The sequence below is a fragment of the Rhyacophila brunnea genome, unplaced genomic scaffold (genome assembly GCF_057557595.1).
Source record: "Rhyacophila brunnea isolate RB1 unplaced genomic scaffold, BYU_Rbru_1.0 scaffold_24, whole genome shotgun sequence".
NCBI lineage: Eukaryota > Metazoa > Arthropoda > Insecta > Trichoptera > Rhyacophilidae > Rhyacophila > Rhyacophila brunnea.
Window position 1 is genome coordinate 2500955 of NW_028232904.1, and position 16436 is coordinate 2517390.

General features: G+C 33.7%; 1 protein-coding gene across 2 annotated transcripts in view; it reads right to left on the reverse strand.

Moving 5' to 3' along the window:
- pbl (epithelial cell transforming 2 pebble) overlaps nt 1-16436 on the reverse strand; it is a 127116-nt gene that overhangs the window by 33217 nt on the left and 77463 nt on the right. For both annotated transcript variants that reach the window (XM_085951092.1, XM_085951091.1), the window contains exons 4-5: nt 15791-16003; nt 10200-10343 (exon numbers count right to left, since the gene is read on the reverse strand). In XM_085951092.1, the coding sequence (XP_085807218.1) occupies nt 10200-10343; nt 15791-16003 (357 nt within the window). The remainder of the gene's footprint in view (nt 1-10199; nt 10344-15790; nt 16004-16436) is intronic.

Sequence of the window (16436 nt, forward strand, 5' to 3'; positions counted from 1 at the left end):
CGAGTAACGAAGTTTAATGTGCACTATTTATGGCGGATCTTAATAGCCTACCTCCACCCTTCGCTACCGCCGTATACGGGTCAAAAGTGAAGAATTTCAGGTAAATTTATTTGTAACATTATGATCCCCTGTCTTTTCTCATCATATGAATACATAATAATAATGATCACATGATAATTGAGTCCACAGTCTGGTGTGGATCTCGGCCGCCTCACAAAGAGGTTTCGTTTACGAGAAATGAATGTCGGCCACTTGCTCAACCTATTAGGTCTGAATCCAAACACACATTGTAAAACAACATGTGAATTTTTGCCAGACCCTCGTCTTACCAAGCGGATAAGTTACCACCTGGCCATAGAGGGCGCATAACCACATAACACAAAGCAGTATTATTTCAAACATATTTATTCTAACATCGAGATATATTGACATATCTGACGTTATAGTACTTTTTAAAATTATTATTACGTCAACACACTTCATTATACATTTAATGTAAGGGGGGACATGGTCAGCGTACGTAAAAATGGAGCTTTTATGCTATTTTCAAAGCATGATCCTGGACATTCCTTAAACGTTGTAAATAATCTATTTACATAATTTTGAAGCCTTATTATCCTTCATATTTATTTTAAACATTCGATGACTGCATAAAGTATTTTTATTACATAATTTAGTACTCTTTTAAACTTCTCGCTCTAATGTTTTAGAATATAGTCATCACCGTTTAAAAAAAAAAAAATTTTGGTTAGGTACATGTTCAAACACGCGCGTTAACATGATCTTACTCGCTACTTCATTTATAGTTTGTCAATTTATGGCTACGGCCGTATGTTGTAGCTTAACCACTGGGAAATGCCAATAGAAAAAAATACTACCTTATTCTTAGGTCAATAATTATTATAAAGCAAACATTATTCGTAGAATGTTTATTACATTTGAATGGTCAAAGACATAGCTTATAATCAGTATCTTTAAATGTGTAAATCTTGACCATTTTTTGCATAATAAAATGCCTAATTCTTGTCAAATTTGGGATCACAGAGATTATCAATATAAATTTTTATTGCAAATATTTCACTATAATAATGTCGACATAAATTATACTAATGGTTTTATAAATGCTTTTAAAAATTAATAAATATAAAAAATCTTAACACCACTTCACATGGACGTACTGAAATATGAGTATATTCTAAAACATCGGAGCGAGAGGTTTAAAAGAATACTATTTTATGTAATAAAAATACTTTATGCAGTCATCAAATGTTTAAAATAAATATAAAGGATAATAAGGCTTCAAAATTATGTAAATAGATTATCTACAACGTTTAAGTAATGTCCAGGATCATGCTTTGAAAATAGCATAAAAGCTCCATTTTGATGTACGCTGAGCATGTGGGCCGTTAATATTCATTAAATATAAAATCGATTCGATATTGGCATTTATAATTGACTCGTAATTGATTCATTCTTAAAATTATTTTTTTTATGTAATCATCAATTAATGTTAATTCACATGGTTAGAAAAGATAGTGTATCATAATGACACAAATATCTTTCCTACATAGTTTTCAGATTTGGAACACTTCTGCCATAAAGCCGTTATTCTATCCAGCTATTCAAAGTATGATACCGTTAAACAAAGCAATACAAGAGATGAAATTGTTAATATTTATGGAGTATATGATTATGTATGATAAATATAGATAGGGAGAGGAATAAAGGATGCCCGCTTCGAACCTAGCACTCCTACCAATATAGAGATACAGCGACTCTAAAGTGACCATAAAAGGGTTTTCTAAGATTCTAAACTTCAGCATCACCGTAACAGCATCTCTTGAAAAAGGCTTTCTGTATGGCAAGAGGCAAGCTACTTCAAACGAATGATTAGCCTGGAAAAGTCTGGCGCCGTGAACGGGAGTTGAAGAATCCCATCTGGTGAACGAATCCCATCCCGCAAATGAACCGTTGGCCAAAACGTCATATGCTATGCTGCGGACGTACATACGTAGGGATTAAATACATCTCTTTTGACATGACCCGAATGCCGTTCATGTCGCTAATGAGAACTATTTCTTGATAATGATACTTGCGTTGGTGAATGTGGTTTTATTTTTAATGGATATTTTTACATTGTCATCTACACTCTGCCAAATGGACTAAATTCACTCAATCAGGTGTCTTGTTTTCTATATTGAAACGTAACGCAAAAATATTGATGTCTTCAAGATGTGACATTTTTGATACAAGATAATAATAAAGCTGAAGGATTCATAGCCGAAAATATCTTTGTTGTGTGTTCTTCCTCTTTCTATCCTCAGCATGTCAGACCTTTTACAGACACCATTCTCAAGAGATAAAATGTACTGTTGGGTGTATGAATGAGAACATTACTCAAAGTCTGTCGAAAAGTATTCGGTTTATCTGACACCAAATAATGACGAGAGTAAAAAGGAGCGAAAGGTCACTGTGTTAGTTACAGCCATAAATGCAGGATCAGACATTTGCTGAATAAGCCAGAAGGCACATTTTAAATATGGCCGCCTTAAAATATACTATAAAATAGTCCAGTTTGAGGTGTTGCAGATGAAAGACGGTAGTAGTTTTTCGTGATGATGAAGGAGAGAATTTATTTACTGCTAAATAATTACAAGGGTGCAATCGGTAGAATATAATAAAAATACAATGACAATGCGGTGAGATGTGTTTTTACCGGGAAGTTATGTTAGAGTGGCATTCCCAATCAATTGTGATCTGCTATTTATCGACGTACTCACAATCAAAATAATATATTGAATAGAATATTTAGACAATAACTATTATAATTGAGTCACCTATTTTATATCGAGTTTGCGATAATTGGATATTAGCTGACTATATGGAAAAACGGACATAATTGCGGTCAGCATATTATATATATGTCTTCAATCAATATGAGGCAACGACATATTAAAACCGATTAAATTCACCTAGTCAAATCTCCAGCCGTGTCCGTCTTTTCGAGATGCGGTCTGCATATACATACATAAAATAAAAGTGAAGGATTGTTAGTCCATCGGTACATATCGTGCTGGTTCTCATCAGAGAGTTCTCCGGGTATATTATATTATTGCATAAATTTAGAAAGGTTTATTGTCAGTAGAAAGATCGATGGCCGACTCGAAACAGTGAAGAATTCCTTAACTGCTTCACCGCGGAACATTTATTATATCTAATGGCAACCTAATGAGGACACAACAGCTGTGCCGTCAGCGCTGAAAGAATTAATCGATTGTCCTACCAAATACACTACTGGTATATCGATACTTTCACCAGTACCGACGGAGGAATGCAGATGTAATAACGGGGAGAGTATTTTGAGCGAAGTCACATAACGCAAGAAGAAGAAAAATAACTCACAGACCAACATACATCTGTCCACAGACAAATAAACAAGCGGAAACAGATGAAAAACATGTGCAAAGCTAATGAGTAATGACATACAAAGCAAGTGAACACATGTTTGCGGGAAAATAATTTGATATTCGTTCAACGGAAGTAGAGATGCATGGTCTGTTGGAGTGTTGTCATGATTAAAGCGCACGATGCAATATGCATTTGTGATGGAGCAAAAGTTTATTGTATAATTTGTCTCCAGGCAGATGTATGTAGGTCTGTACTACTAGGCTTACGAATGAAAAAACTGGACACCAAATTTAAATCTAAGATAAAAGCCCAAAGAACTATAAACGTATGAAGAAAAGAAAAATTTACAGGAATATATACAATGTTCTACCATAATTTTTAATTATATATTACTAGTATGTATATATAAATTATAAATAATATAATTATAGATAAAAAAATATATATTACAATATAATATACAGAAATACGTCAAAAGTCATGCTCAAGGAACCTCTCTGTACAATTTATACAATACAATACTGACTACAGCCAAAAATATATTTCAGGTTGGAAATTTTAATAGTTTTGATTTTACGGCGAGTGGCCCTTTTGAATAAGTGTCCCTTTCAAAAACAATATGTCTCTTTCATACACTTTATAAAACACAATCTACAGCCTAAAATATATGACTATGAACAAAAAATGGATGTGGTGTTAGTACCGATAGGGTGTCCAGCCGTTTGCACCCGGATGGGACGGGAGCGGTGGGAGAAATGGCAGCCCTCTTCGCCGCCCTGCATCGTCTACCGGTGCCGACGGGAGTCTTGAAGATCACCGGAGACCCCCTACTCCCGTAATTGGACGGAGTCTTAAACACGGCGGTCACCTCGGCCGATTCCGATATCCTGGCCAACGGGGTGTGATTGCTTTGGCCGAAGGTCGTGTCCAAGTAGGCCACGGGTGATACGTCAAACGGAGTCGATAAAGGAGTGAATTGGATCGAATTATCGTAGTGGATCTCTTCAACACAATCATCGTTGTCTCTCTTTTCGTATTTCTTTTTACGTTCGCCCCTAAACGATGCAGTCAACGATTTGACACTCCGTCGTAATTTAGATACCGATTTCGAAGCTTTACCTCCTTTCAATGAAGAAAACGATATATCAAATAAACCGGAACTCGCAAAGAATGATCTATCTTTGACGTTGCTGATATTAGAGCATATCGATATGTTATCATCATCATGCTTTTTCGGTGAAGGCGTCGATGTCATATAGTCTGTCTCGTCTAAATCTTTTAATACATCATCGTCCACATAACTATTTTTCGCCTTATTTCTTTTGTTTACGATCAAAGGCCGATCTTTGCCTTTGAATCGGAACGAGTCTTTAATCTTCAGCCTTTTGAAAGGCGATTTCCAGTTGTTTTCTTCTGCAGCCGTCTGCAGCGTAACTTTATTCAAAATCTCAACTTCAAAATTCGATTCAGCAGAATTCCGGGAACGTTTTTTGCTGCCCTTTTTACTTTTCTTGCCGTTCGTATGATCGAATGAAGTCCCGGGTCGGTCGGGGGAAAATAGTTTACTGAAAAACGGCGAACTGGTTCCGAGAACGTCATCAAACGCTATGTTACCTACAGTAACATCTATCGGACGCCTTTTCAACTTTGCCTCTGCGCTATCAATTCTACTTTTATTCAATTTCCCACTGGAAATATTCGGTTTCGGACTGTAGTGAGTATCGTCAACGGAATCGTCATCGTCATCGTTTGAAAGCGTCTGATCAATATCGAAGCAGCTAAATTTGGACATATTCAACGGCTGCCTCTTCCTCAAGCCGTTTGCATTGATCATTCCTCTCAAAGAAGGCATGGAGTCTTCGGTGACGGTTTCTTCACCGTCGCGTACGGCGTAGGGGGTCCGATTGGTGAGCGATCTGTGGTCAAGATTCGAGGAGTGGGAGGTGGAAAAGGATTGGTCTGAGTACATCTCTCCGCTGGCGACCACCTGAAACACGGTGCAAGGAGATCGGGGGCGCTCTGTTAAACGTGGGGATGTTACAGGGCGAGTGATGAGGACTTTTACAATGACCATGTCAAACCATATTATCGAACGAAACCAATTTTTTATGTGTGTTTTGTTTATGAATGCTTTTATAATTAAATATATTTTTATTTACGAGTGATTACACATGAGATTTAAGAATGTAACTTAAAAAGACACATCATTCTTTATTCTAAAAATAATCTTGAACCAAATGGGATTTAATGACAAATCATTCATTGGTCAAGTGAGTTCTCTAACAAATTAAGTAACTAATCCAAGATGCAAATAATTCCATCAAGAAATGGCTACTGTGTTTGAAATTTAAATCAAAGTAATGACATTAATACTTAAATTTATATATATATAGTCACTTGGAACATCATAAATACTCATTTAAAGTTATTCGCCAGAATTTCTTTTATTAATTTGAATCAGTAGTTTAATTGAAGAACTCTCACTCAACAGATGAAAAATCCGTATTCACATCTTATCAAACCAAAATTTTTTCGACAACTTTTCTAATAAGTATATTATTTATTGACGTTTTAAATATATGTAATACTTGGCATAGAATTTCTTTATTAAGTGACCAACACCGGTCCGTCGATATTATGGTTTGTCATGATTGAAACAAATCCTAAGGTAAGTACGAATACGTGAGTAATTTCGCGACGATGGGAACGAATGGAGATGGCTTCACATGTATCTGCGCCACGATGCGATGAATCATGAAAAGCAGCATGGCAGTTTAAAACGCAAGCACATGCAAAATTTTTTACGCAATCTCGTTTTCGTCAAATCAACAGCACGTCTAAATGCGAGTACACACTAAGCAGGTGAGGTCCGTACAGTTGATAACCTCAAGGCGATACACCTTTAACGGATTTTCATATGCAGGATATTGGAGACCACAAATCACAAATTCTACTACAATACAAACCATATCAACGTTTTATCTTGTAAACCTCATAAATCGAAAACTTTTCTATCAAGGGACAACACAAACATAGACCCCTCCAAACCAACCCGCCCCGCACCACACTTGGCTTTAATTGAATGTATCACGAGACTCTATGTTTGGATGTAAAGCATCTGAGAATGTCTCAGGGGCAGATACCCGAGACTAAGGTCGCTATGCACTTAAAGCATGTGCTTTGACTGAGTTTACAGAGACTTTTAAATAAAAGTGCCCATGAGAGAGCACGGTGAACTAACAAAAATAAACGATTCTAATTAATAAATGAAAACATTTCTGAGAAAATAATATATTACATATAACCAATAGAAAAATCTTTTTGAAAAAAGTAAATACCCAGCAGGAATCGAACCTACATCTCTCGGGTTTCGCGCCCATGCACACGGGCCACTATGTTATAGGCGCCATACTTAATTGCGACAAATTTTAACTAATGGCTCTTAATAGTCTTTGAATCGCTTTCCAAATTGAGTTAGTATTGGCGATCGGCTTTTGTATTTTAAATCAAAGTAATTAGACGTTTAGTACCAATATGGGATTTATGAGTTTTACAAGATAGCTGACAATATGGGCTTACCATAGACAATATAGATATACAATGACTGTCCTTTTTAAAGAGGTAATTTTATTCACTCAAACAATCAAGTCGGTACACCGGATAATAACACACATATTGATTGCAAAATCGTGTGAATTTGACACGGCCAAGGGATTCGAACCCGCCATTTTATCAAACACAACAGTACATTTAATTTAACTCTAATGATAGCCAAAAAATTTAAGAAGGCGTGTCTTTCGAAGTTACTTGAGCGTTATTGCTAAATGTGCACTCGCCCTAACAAAATTTATTCCCACGGAAAAACGTGCATTGGACAAGTAACAACTGTATTTTTAACCATGAAATTCTCATCTACATAATATGTATTAACCAGTGGTGAAGGGTGGATATAGGCTGTTAAGATCTGCCATAAATAGTGCACACCAAACTTTGTCAGTCATACGTATTTGTTTTCATTGAAATAAGACCACAATTTACAGATGGTGTTGGTAAGTTTTTAAAATTCAATTAAAAACCCTGTGAAACCAAGCCATAATAGATAATAGTCAAAATATATTCATCTATATATAAAATATCTAAAATTATGCAATTAAATCATACATAACTTTGGATATTTTATAGATAGAATATTATTATTTATCTATTATAGTTTGGTTTAGGCAGGGCTTAATAGATTTTAAAAAAATGAACAAACAATGTGTAATAATGTATTCTTAATCCAACAAAAACAAATAAGTATGAATGATAAAGTGTGCACAATTTTGTCATTTCGCCCAAAATATACTAAATCTATTATGGTTTAGCTTAGGCAGGGTTTAATTGAATTTTAAAAATTACCAAACAATATCTAAGCATTGTAGTCTTAGTTCAATAAAAACAAATACGCTTGACTGACAAAGCTTAGTGTGCATTATTTATGTCGGATCTTAACAGCAACGTCCACCCTTCGCCACTAGAATGTACCCAATAGAAATTTATGGACATCTGTTAAGCAAATTATAATATATATATATTGTTAAACCACAGATCAATAATCGTATAGACGTCAAATAATAATACACATTAGAGCAAGGGAGAAAAATGCGAACTCTTGTAATAGGCACAATTTGTTGTGTCTATAAGATTGTTGATCTGGGGTTTCAAACAAAACTACATACGTTTAAATTAATATTCCTTGGATAAAGTCCCTAAGCCAACCTTAACCCTCACTTCATAAGAAAGACACATTATGTAATACTTTTCTACAAATTGTTAATTAATAATTATGTAAGTGTTTGCTACAAATTAATTTCAACCTATCAAGAGAGATATATAGTGAAAGTATTTTTTATACATACTATAGCAGTGGCTAAAGATGGAGGTTGTCTGTTTAGATTCGACATAAATCTTTGTCGGACATATTTATTTGTTTTCATTGAACTAAGAATACAAATTGCAAATGGAATCAATTAGTTTTTGAAATCCATTTAAACCTTGCCTGAACCAAACTACAATAGTTTACTGCCCTTCCAAGGAAGAAGACAGTAACCTACAAAAATTGTGAAATTGAGTTATGAATGCCATCCGATAGGTAATTTTGAAAGCTATAATTCTGTTCATTTTAAAATCAGTATTATCACTAAAATACCGTTATAATCCTTAGTGAAAAAATTTCAAAGACATTTGCTAAAATAATACAAATTTCTTAGCAAAAAGCCAGTAATTGCACCTATTTATTGCAGTTACTGCTTGTTTACTATTATTTTATTTGTATTTTAACATCCTATTAATAAAAATTATCACCGTTTTTTATTAATTCACAGTACTAAGGTTTGAAAAAAAACACATGTCATTTATCTCGAAGGTGTGTGAGAATCAGTTACTGCCTTCTTCCTTAGAAGGGCAGAGTAGAGGTAGGCTGTTAAGATCCGCCATAAATAGTGCACGTTAAACTTTTGTTAGTCATACGTATTGGTATTTATTGAACTAAGACTACAATTTACAGATGGTGTTGGTTGGCTTTGTTAAATCAATTATACATTTCCATGAACAGAAATCATAAGTATAGTATGGCACACGGTTCTAATCCGCATACAGTTTCAGTCTATGGATGGCCTCGAAATCATCAAGCTTTTCATTAAAAAAAATTGTATGCTTTTGGCAGGTTTTGAAAGTTATAAAAATTATAACATATATAGAAAATTATACATAGAATACGAACATACTTTTTTTGTTTGTTACATTTTGACTCATCGGTTTTTGGAAATAGACACTTCATAATATGACATATTATGTCACAGTTTGTAGGACAATAACCTCTCTATTACAATGTTTAACACATGTGAAAATAGGACTATACACATTGTGAGTGAAAATGCAGCTACGTATGTACACTAATACTAAATCAACGCAACAACATTCAACAAGCGTGAATAGTTAAGGTCAGCAAGGGTAGGATAGAAGAGTTCAGAGAGAGAGAGAGCGAAATGGAGGCAAAATACCAAAAAGAAGCGTACAGAGAAACTTGCGTAAGTACGTAAACAAACAATCTCACATAGAATAATAATTGGACAGTGTTATGCACATATAAATCAAGCAACGTTTCCGTATAACTGAGATATACTCTAAAAGTTTGGACTATAATATAAAAACGAATGAAGTTCGGTTCGAAAATCCAAAATCGGAACCCCAATTCGAGGGTTCGATTCCAGTTCTTTAAAATAAAACTATATAAATACTTACATATTATATAATGAATATTTTATTTCAATTTCAACACTCAAAAAGTAGGCGTCTTACGCTATTTTTTTTAAGAAATTTTTACCAGATGGAGCATATCATAATTTAAAACTATACATTACGGAATTATAATAACATTTTAAGTACTATTTTTTGGAATAATTGGTTATAGAATGGGTGACTGCATTTTCTTTTATGGCCACGATAATACTTACTGTCAACAGTAAATCCATGCGCGGTGTAAACGGGGTATTACTATTCATTATTAACAGCTTCACTTTGCTATATTTAGGCTACATCTATAAGGCTTACTTCAATAAATTTGTTGTTATTTCATTAATAAGAAAGAACTATTTTTTTTTCAAATACGTTACATCGCTTGATTTAATACCGCATAACATGGTGCAGTTGCATCCATGGTATTTAAGAGTAACAGTTTTCTCTACCGCTTCTCTCCGGGACACACTTAGCCTAATGTGATAATCGGTGACAGAACAAGGGTGTGAACTCACCACGTGGGAGCAGGCAGCGTCGTCCAGCGCCACCGTCTCTCCGCCGTTCTTCACGAGGATGTCTGTCATGTGCTGGCACTCATCCTCGGGGAATCCGATGAAGCAGACCCTCGATCCGAGAAACATTTTCAGTTTGTGTTCATACTGGAATTAAAAAAAAATGAATTATCATTAGACAATGTATTAGTTGCTTTATATTTAATTTTAACATAGAAATTGATGGCACAATAGACCGATTGGAGACAATCGGCGCCGGATAGGATGCAGGACATGGTGAAAAACAAACTTTTTAAATCATATTTTGATTTTTTTAAAGGTGACATTACTTAATAATAGATAACCAATGACATTATTAATGGACAACGCACTCACTACAGTATCTAGCAAGTAAATTCGCGCATAGTGACATTCGCACATGTATAGGTAGCAGTGGCGAAGGGTGGAGGTAGGCTGTTAAGATCCGCCATAAATAGTGCACATTCAACTTTTTCAGACATACATATTTGTTTTCATTGAAATAAGACTACAATTTACAGATAGTGTTGGTTAATTTTTAAAATTCAATTAAACCCTGAGAAACCAAGCCATAATAGATAATAGTCAAAAAATACATGTCTATCTTTAAAATATCTAAAATTATACAATTAAATCATACATAACTTTGAATATTTTATAAATAGAATAATATTTTTTATTTATTATAGTTTGGTTTAGTCAGGGCTTAATGAATTAAAAAAATTAACCAACAATATGTGTAATATGTATTTTTAATCCAACGAAAACAAATAACTATGAATGAAAAAGTATCCACAATTTTGTCGTATTCCCCAAATTAGACCAAAACTATTATGGTTTCGTTTAGGCATGGTTTAATTGATTTTTAAAAACTAACTAACACCATCTGTAAATTGTAGTCTTAGTTCAATAAAAACAAATACATATGACTAAAAAATTTTAGTGTGCACTATTTATAGCGAATCTTAACAGCCTACCTCCACCCTTCGCCACTGATAGGTAGACGACACGTGACAAAATTTCGCAATTTCCATTATGCGATATCACGCATCGGGAATTTATAGCAATATCACCTTTATTGTAATGGCGTTAGAACAGTGTTTCTAGTGTCAATGTTCATTTGAGCGAGCGATATTGATATTAAAATATGAATTATGCCATTCGGCAGACCGACAAAAAGCATCGGGAATTTATAGCAATATCACCTTTATTGTAATGGCGTTAGAACAGATTATGCCATTCGGCAGACCCGACAAAAAAGTGAGTGTCATTTTTTTTCCAGATGCTTCGTCCATATTAATGTCATTGGATGTAGCTATCATTTTATGATGTTAGTTATATTGAGTCCGATATATTTTTTTTGAATTACTTATTTGATTTATAAAAAATACTTTTATTTAAATTTGTCAAAATAATGATCAGTTCGGTAGGTATGAGGTGTTTGAGAGAGTAAAAACATCATATAATGTTAATGACCCTCTATCTTCTATATATGTTGAAAAGTATTATATTTAGCTCCAGTTTAGTATATATTTATTTTATCATTTACTTCTATCATAGACTTTTTACCTTTGTCATTTTGAATAATGGCTAAAAAACAGAAAAACCTATTTTTTTCCGACCATGTCCAATCCTATTAGGATCATACAGATTTTGTTTTTTTACGAGAAATGAATGTCAGCCACTTGCTCAACCTATTAGGTCCATACCCTGACTCAGATACAAATTGAAAAACAATATGTGTACTTGCCAGACCCAGGATTCGAACCTGGGACCCACGGCGTGATAGTCCAACGCTTAAGCCGCGATGCCACCGTGGGTGTTTATACCTATATTTGACATGTCTTCTTGATTCCACTGATACCCAAAATTAACTTAAAATATAAATAAATAACAAATGACTAATATCAATTTTAGTAATCGGTGTCTTTTTTAAGTGATCCTGAAAAATCCACCATGTCTCTAATGGGTTAATGGGAAATAGGGAGTTCGCCGTATCACACTTCACCGTGAAATGTTGTATCGGAAATATATGGCCGTATATTGAAGACCGTCCAACATCTTTGACTCGTATAGTACTGACATAAAATACATGTCTAAATAAAACGCGGATCTTGTCGGTTTACACTATACAGGAAGCCAGCAGCAAACAAATTTTGAAAATAGCCAATATACTAGATTATTTGTTAGGTTAGGTTTCCATTCTTGAATTCATGAATTTTGCCAAATTCAGCCATGAATATTGAATTAATGTTCATATTGAATCTAATAAAATTGGAGACCATATTATAGTATATCGTCGGTATACTGCCAAATGTTGGTAAGTCTCGAAATCATGTTATGGAGTAATCGCAATTTGAAAGTTTGGCATGCCCTCTAAAATCAGGCATAATGATAATTACTTTGTGCTTTATTTATTTAGATGAATTGAAGTATGAACTATTATCCTTGCATATTAAAAAACGTAAAATAAAATTAATCATTCAAAATAATCGCATTTTGTAAGGTGAGGTAGGACTTACAAACCTTTGGCAGAAATGAATCAGCTCTTTTTACAGTTATCTGTGCATAGCATTGTGTTAGGATTGAAGAAAGGGAAGGTTTATAGGTTAAAGAAATAAATTCGAAAACAATTTTATATTATCAATGATCAATTTCAATGCATTCATAAATATTTTAATGGACATACGGCAGTTCATATTACATATACACATAATATAAGTAATACTTAACATACAAATTTCGAAATTTATTATAGTAAAATGTCATAGGAATTACATTATTTTCAACAGTATACAGTGAAAAAATCAGGAAAATAATAAAATTACATAAACTTATTTAATAAAATAAATACTTTCATGAACTAATAAAGAGAAAAAACTTAAAATAAATCGAATTAATTAATCTGGGTACACCAAAATAGCATACAAACTTCTATGATACAATTATAAAATGAATTAATTTATTAATGGACAATCAATAGTTGATTTTAAAAACATTCATAATACAAGACACTCTTAATATAAAAATATTGATATTAATTAGAAAAAAATAAGTAAGTACAAAGAAATTTATAATACTTACAAAAATTTACAGTGTAAAAATTGAGGACATAATAAAAATATACAAACTTATATTGAAATGACGCATGAATAAAGAGTTAAATTTACAAATAATTGGTTTTAACATGATTCTATTCACTATTTCCGCTCTTTTTTAACACAATTCAACGATTATTTTAATAAACACTACACTACACCGTCTTCTTCGATTTCATTATCACTTAAGGAAGGTTCGGGAATAATGTTTCTACATAATGCACTTGTAGGTAGGTACTTTTTATCATGAATTTAGTTCTTATGGAATTATTCCAGCACGACACATTTTTTCTTTTCTTTTCTTTAGTTATCACAACATTTTAGTATAATATCCATTCTTTAATTCACTATACACATTGGTAACAGACCGCCCTCTCATATGACTAATAAAAAAATAGTATAATGTCCGGTATGGGCAATGATTTCGGTGATCCTTGATTTCTTCCGTAGGAGTTGATAACAGCATTAGATCCTGGAACAATTATTATTATGTTAATAAATCTTATTCATCATTGTTATTATAAAAAAAACGAATGATAACCGAGCCACTAACATTAAAGCTAGGCAGACATTCTAAATTATTAGGTACTCTTGAAACGCAACACGTCACAAAGCCATAACTTGGCTATTATGATTCTATATTAGTTAAGAAATAGGTCAGAGGACTTGGCTTTTAATGTTATATAAGATAAGTTATATGTTATATTATTATTATAGTTAATACAACTTACAAACAAAACTAAAACGAAGTTATTTATTGATCTTCAAATTGATGCACCGTGCATTGTGACACGTCACGAATCTATAAGCTATTATTTTTATTACACGTTTATAAACAGGTGAACCTTTGTAATATTATAATATCATAATCAATATGCATTATGATCAAAACATTGAGAAATATAACAATTATTAACAACGAAAGTAAAGACAAATGAATCAACAAAATGTACCTGAACAGAATGACATCGGACATCAGTTTGTTTTACAGCCATCGGTTGTATTTTTATAAACTGATTGTAAAATCCTCACAGCTCTAGATGACAAGCACTTTGGGAATGGTTTACTATCCATTTTCTAATAACACTTAATAACGTTTCACAAATAATTACGAACACGCACCAACCTGCTCTGACAGTTGTAGGAGAAAGAATGATAATTCTGGCTAGAGTTACTGCAAAATGGCCGAAACCATAGGCAAATGCGCGCTGTAACTGAAGTTACAAATATTTGGCAGTACTAGTACATTGAATTTGACTCGACTGCGGCTGAAAAGAATACTGTAAATGTTATTACAAACTTATTTCAGAAGAAGTTTTAACTTTTAGCTCAACTATTGAACTAAAATAAATCCGTTAGTGCCATTACAAAGATTTGACTGCCACGTTTCATTGACATTTGGCTAGATTTGTATCTAGATTAATACTGTAAGCATCTTTACAGTTTTTTTGATGTTGGATAATCGAAAAAACGGGAGTTACGTATTTTTATTAAAATAATGAATAGCTAAAAAACTATGTTCTATATATCGGATGACCTTGATTTTTTTTTCTAGCATACATATTTATATATAGACATATAATCCGTTATTAACTCAAAATACCTAAACTATCGACTTACCAACTTTTGGCACTAACCCGACGATATGGTCATCTCAAGGCCTGAACAAAAACGATGCATGAGTGCGAGTGAGAAAGTGTTTGGCACCCTTACAATCTCTGCGACACGCGCTAGAGTAAGATAAAAGGTCTACATATCTGTGAGCTAGTTTCCAAAAATATCGCCTTCAAATCGGGGCGGAACGCTTCACATAGCGTCGATAACTTGCGAGCTCGAGAAAATAGATATTTTTTGTGTTAAACATAAAGTCAATGGAAAATATTTTTAGTTAATTAAGTAGAAAAGATGGTTCTGTGTGTTGTCTTAAAATGTGGTAGCCGTACTGATAAGCAAGAAGATGGTATTACGTTGCATAGGTAAGTTGATACATGTTCGTGATAATTTATTTTTATTTTATTATATATTTTAATATCAGTGACCTAGTGTTTCTTTAAAATTACTTAAATTATGGATATATTTACCTAATGGTTGCATTTTGACCGCTTAAAAATACTATATAACCTAAAAAAATAGAAAATTATATTTTAATTCTGAGCGTCTAGTGCGAGCACTTTGGGCGAGCACTAGCGAAATGGTCTATGGTCTCGAACATTTGTAGACGAATGCGTTCGCTCGCCCACAAACCAAACGCAAGGCACGCGGCTTCATTTAGCAATGCAACGGGTGGCGTCTAGATGTATCTATAGTCTAAGGGTCATCTCTTTCCGATAAGAAAGCATACGGCGAACTGTGCCACGGTGAAATGTTTTACGTACAATTTACATGTAACCCCATTTTTCACCCTCACTCGAAATCGTTGATCAATCTTGTACAGTCACCCGACACTTCTTACAAATGAATAAAATAAAGAAGGCTTACAATAATATTGTCATCGCTCGCTCTGCAGTCCACATCGTGCCGTCTCGCCCAACAGTGATCGACCCAGCTGCGGCCAACCACCGGGACCCGGAAAGCCGCCGCGTACCGATATTTCTCGCCACTGGCCACATTGGCGATGAGGTGCGTCACTTTCGCCGACATATCCTTGCGTATCGATCCGCCCATATAGTGGATCAACGTTATCAGGTAAGTCTGGAAAATAAAATGATATTTATAAAGTAAGTGTGATCGGTTATTGAGAGGAAGCTTATTGGACACTCAAAAGCATCGTAGTTTGAATCACTCTTGAATCACAACAGAGTTTTTGGCTATTTTGACTTGATTGCCTTTTAATTTGTTAAATAATTTTAAAGATAATACAACAATGATAATTGAAAAAAAAACAAGAATTCAATCAATATATATCGTCTCTGTTCTGGTAGAACACACTAACTGGAGAATACTAGTTTTGAGTAATTTGACTTTGAAGTTGTTAAAATGTTTGAAATGGTCTATCATGTGAGTTTATTAAGTAATCGTAAAAAGGATGACTTTAAAATAAAGACTGTTTATTTATTAAGAAGGTTTCCAGACGGTAAAGTTTGAAATAAGGAACATTTTGGTATAACTAACTCAATATGTCATT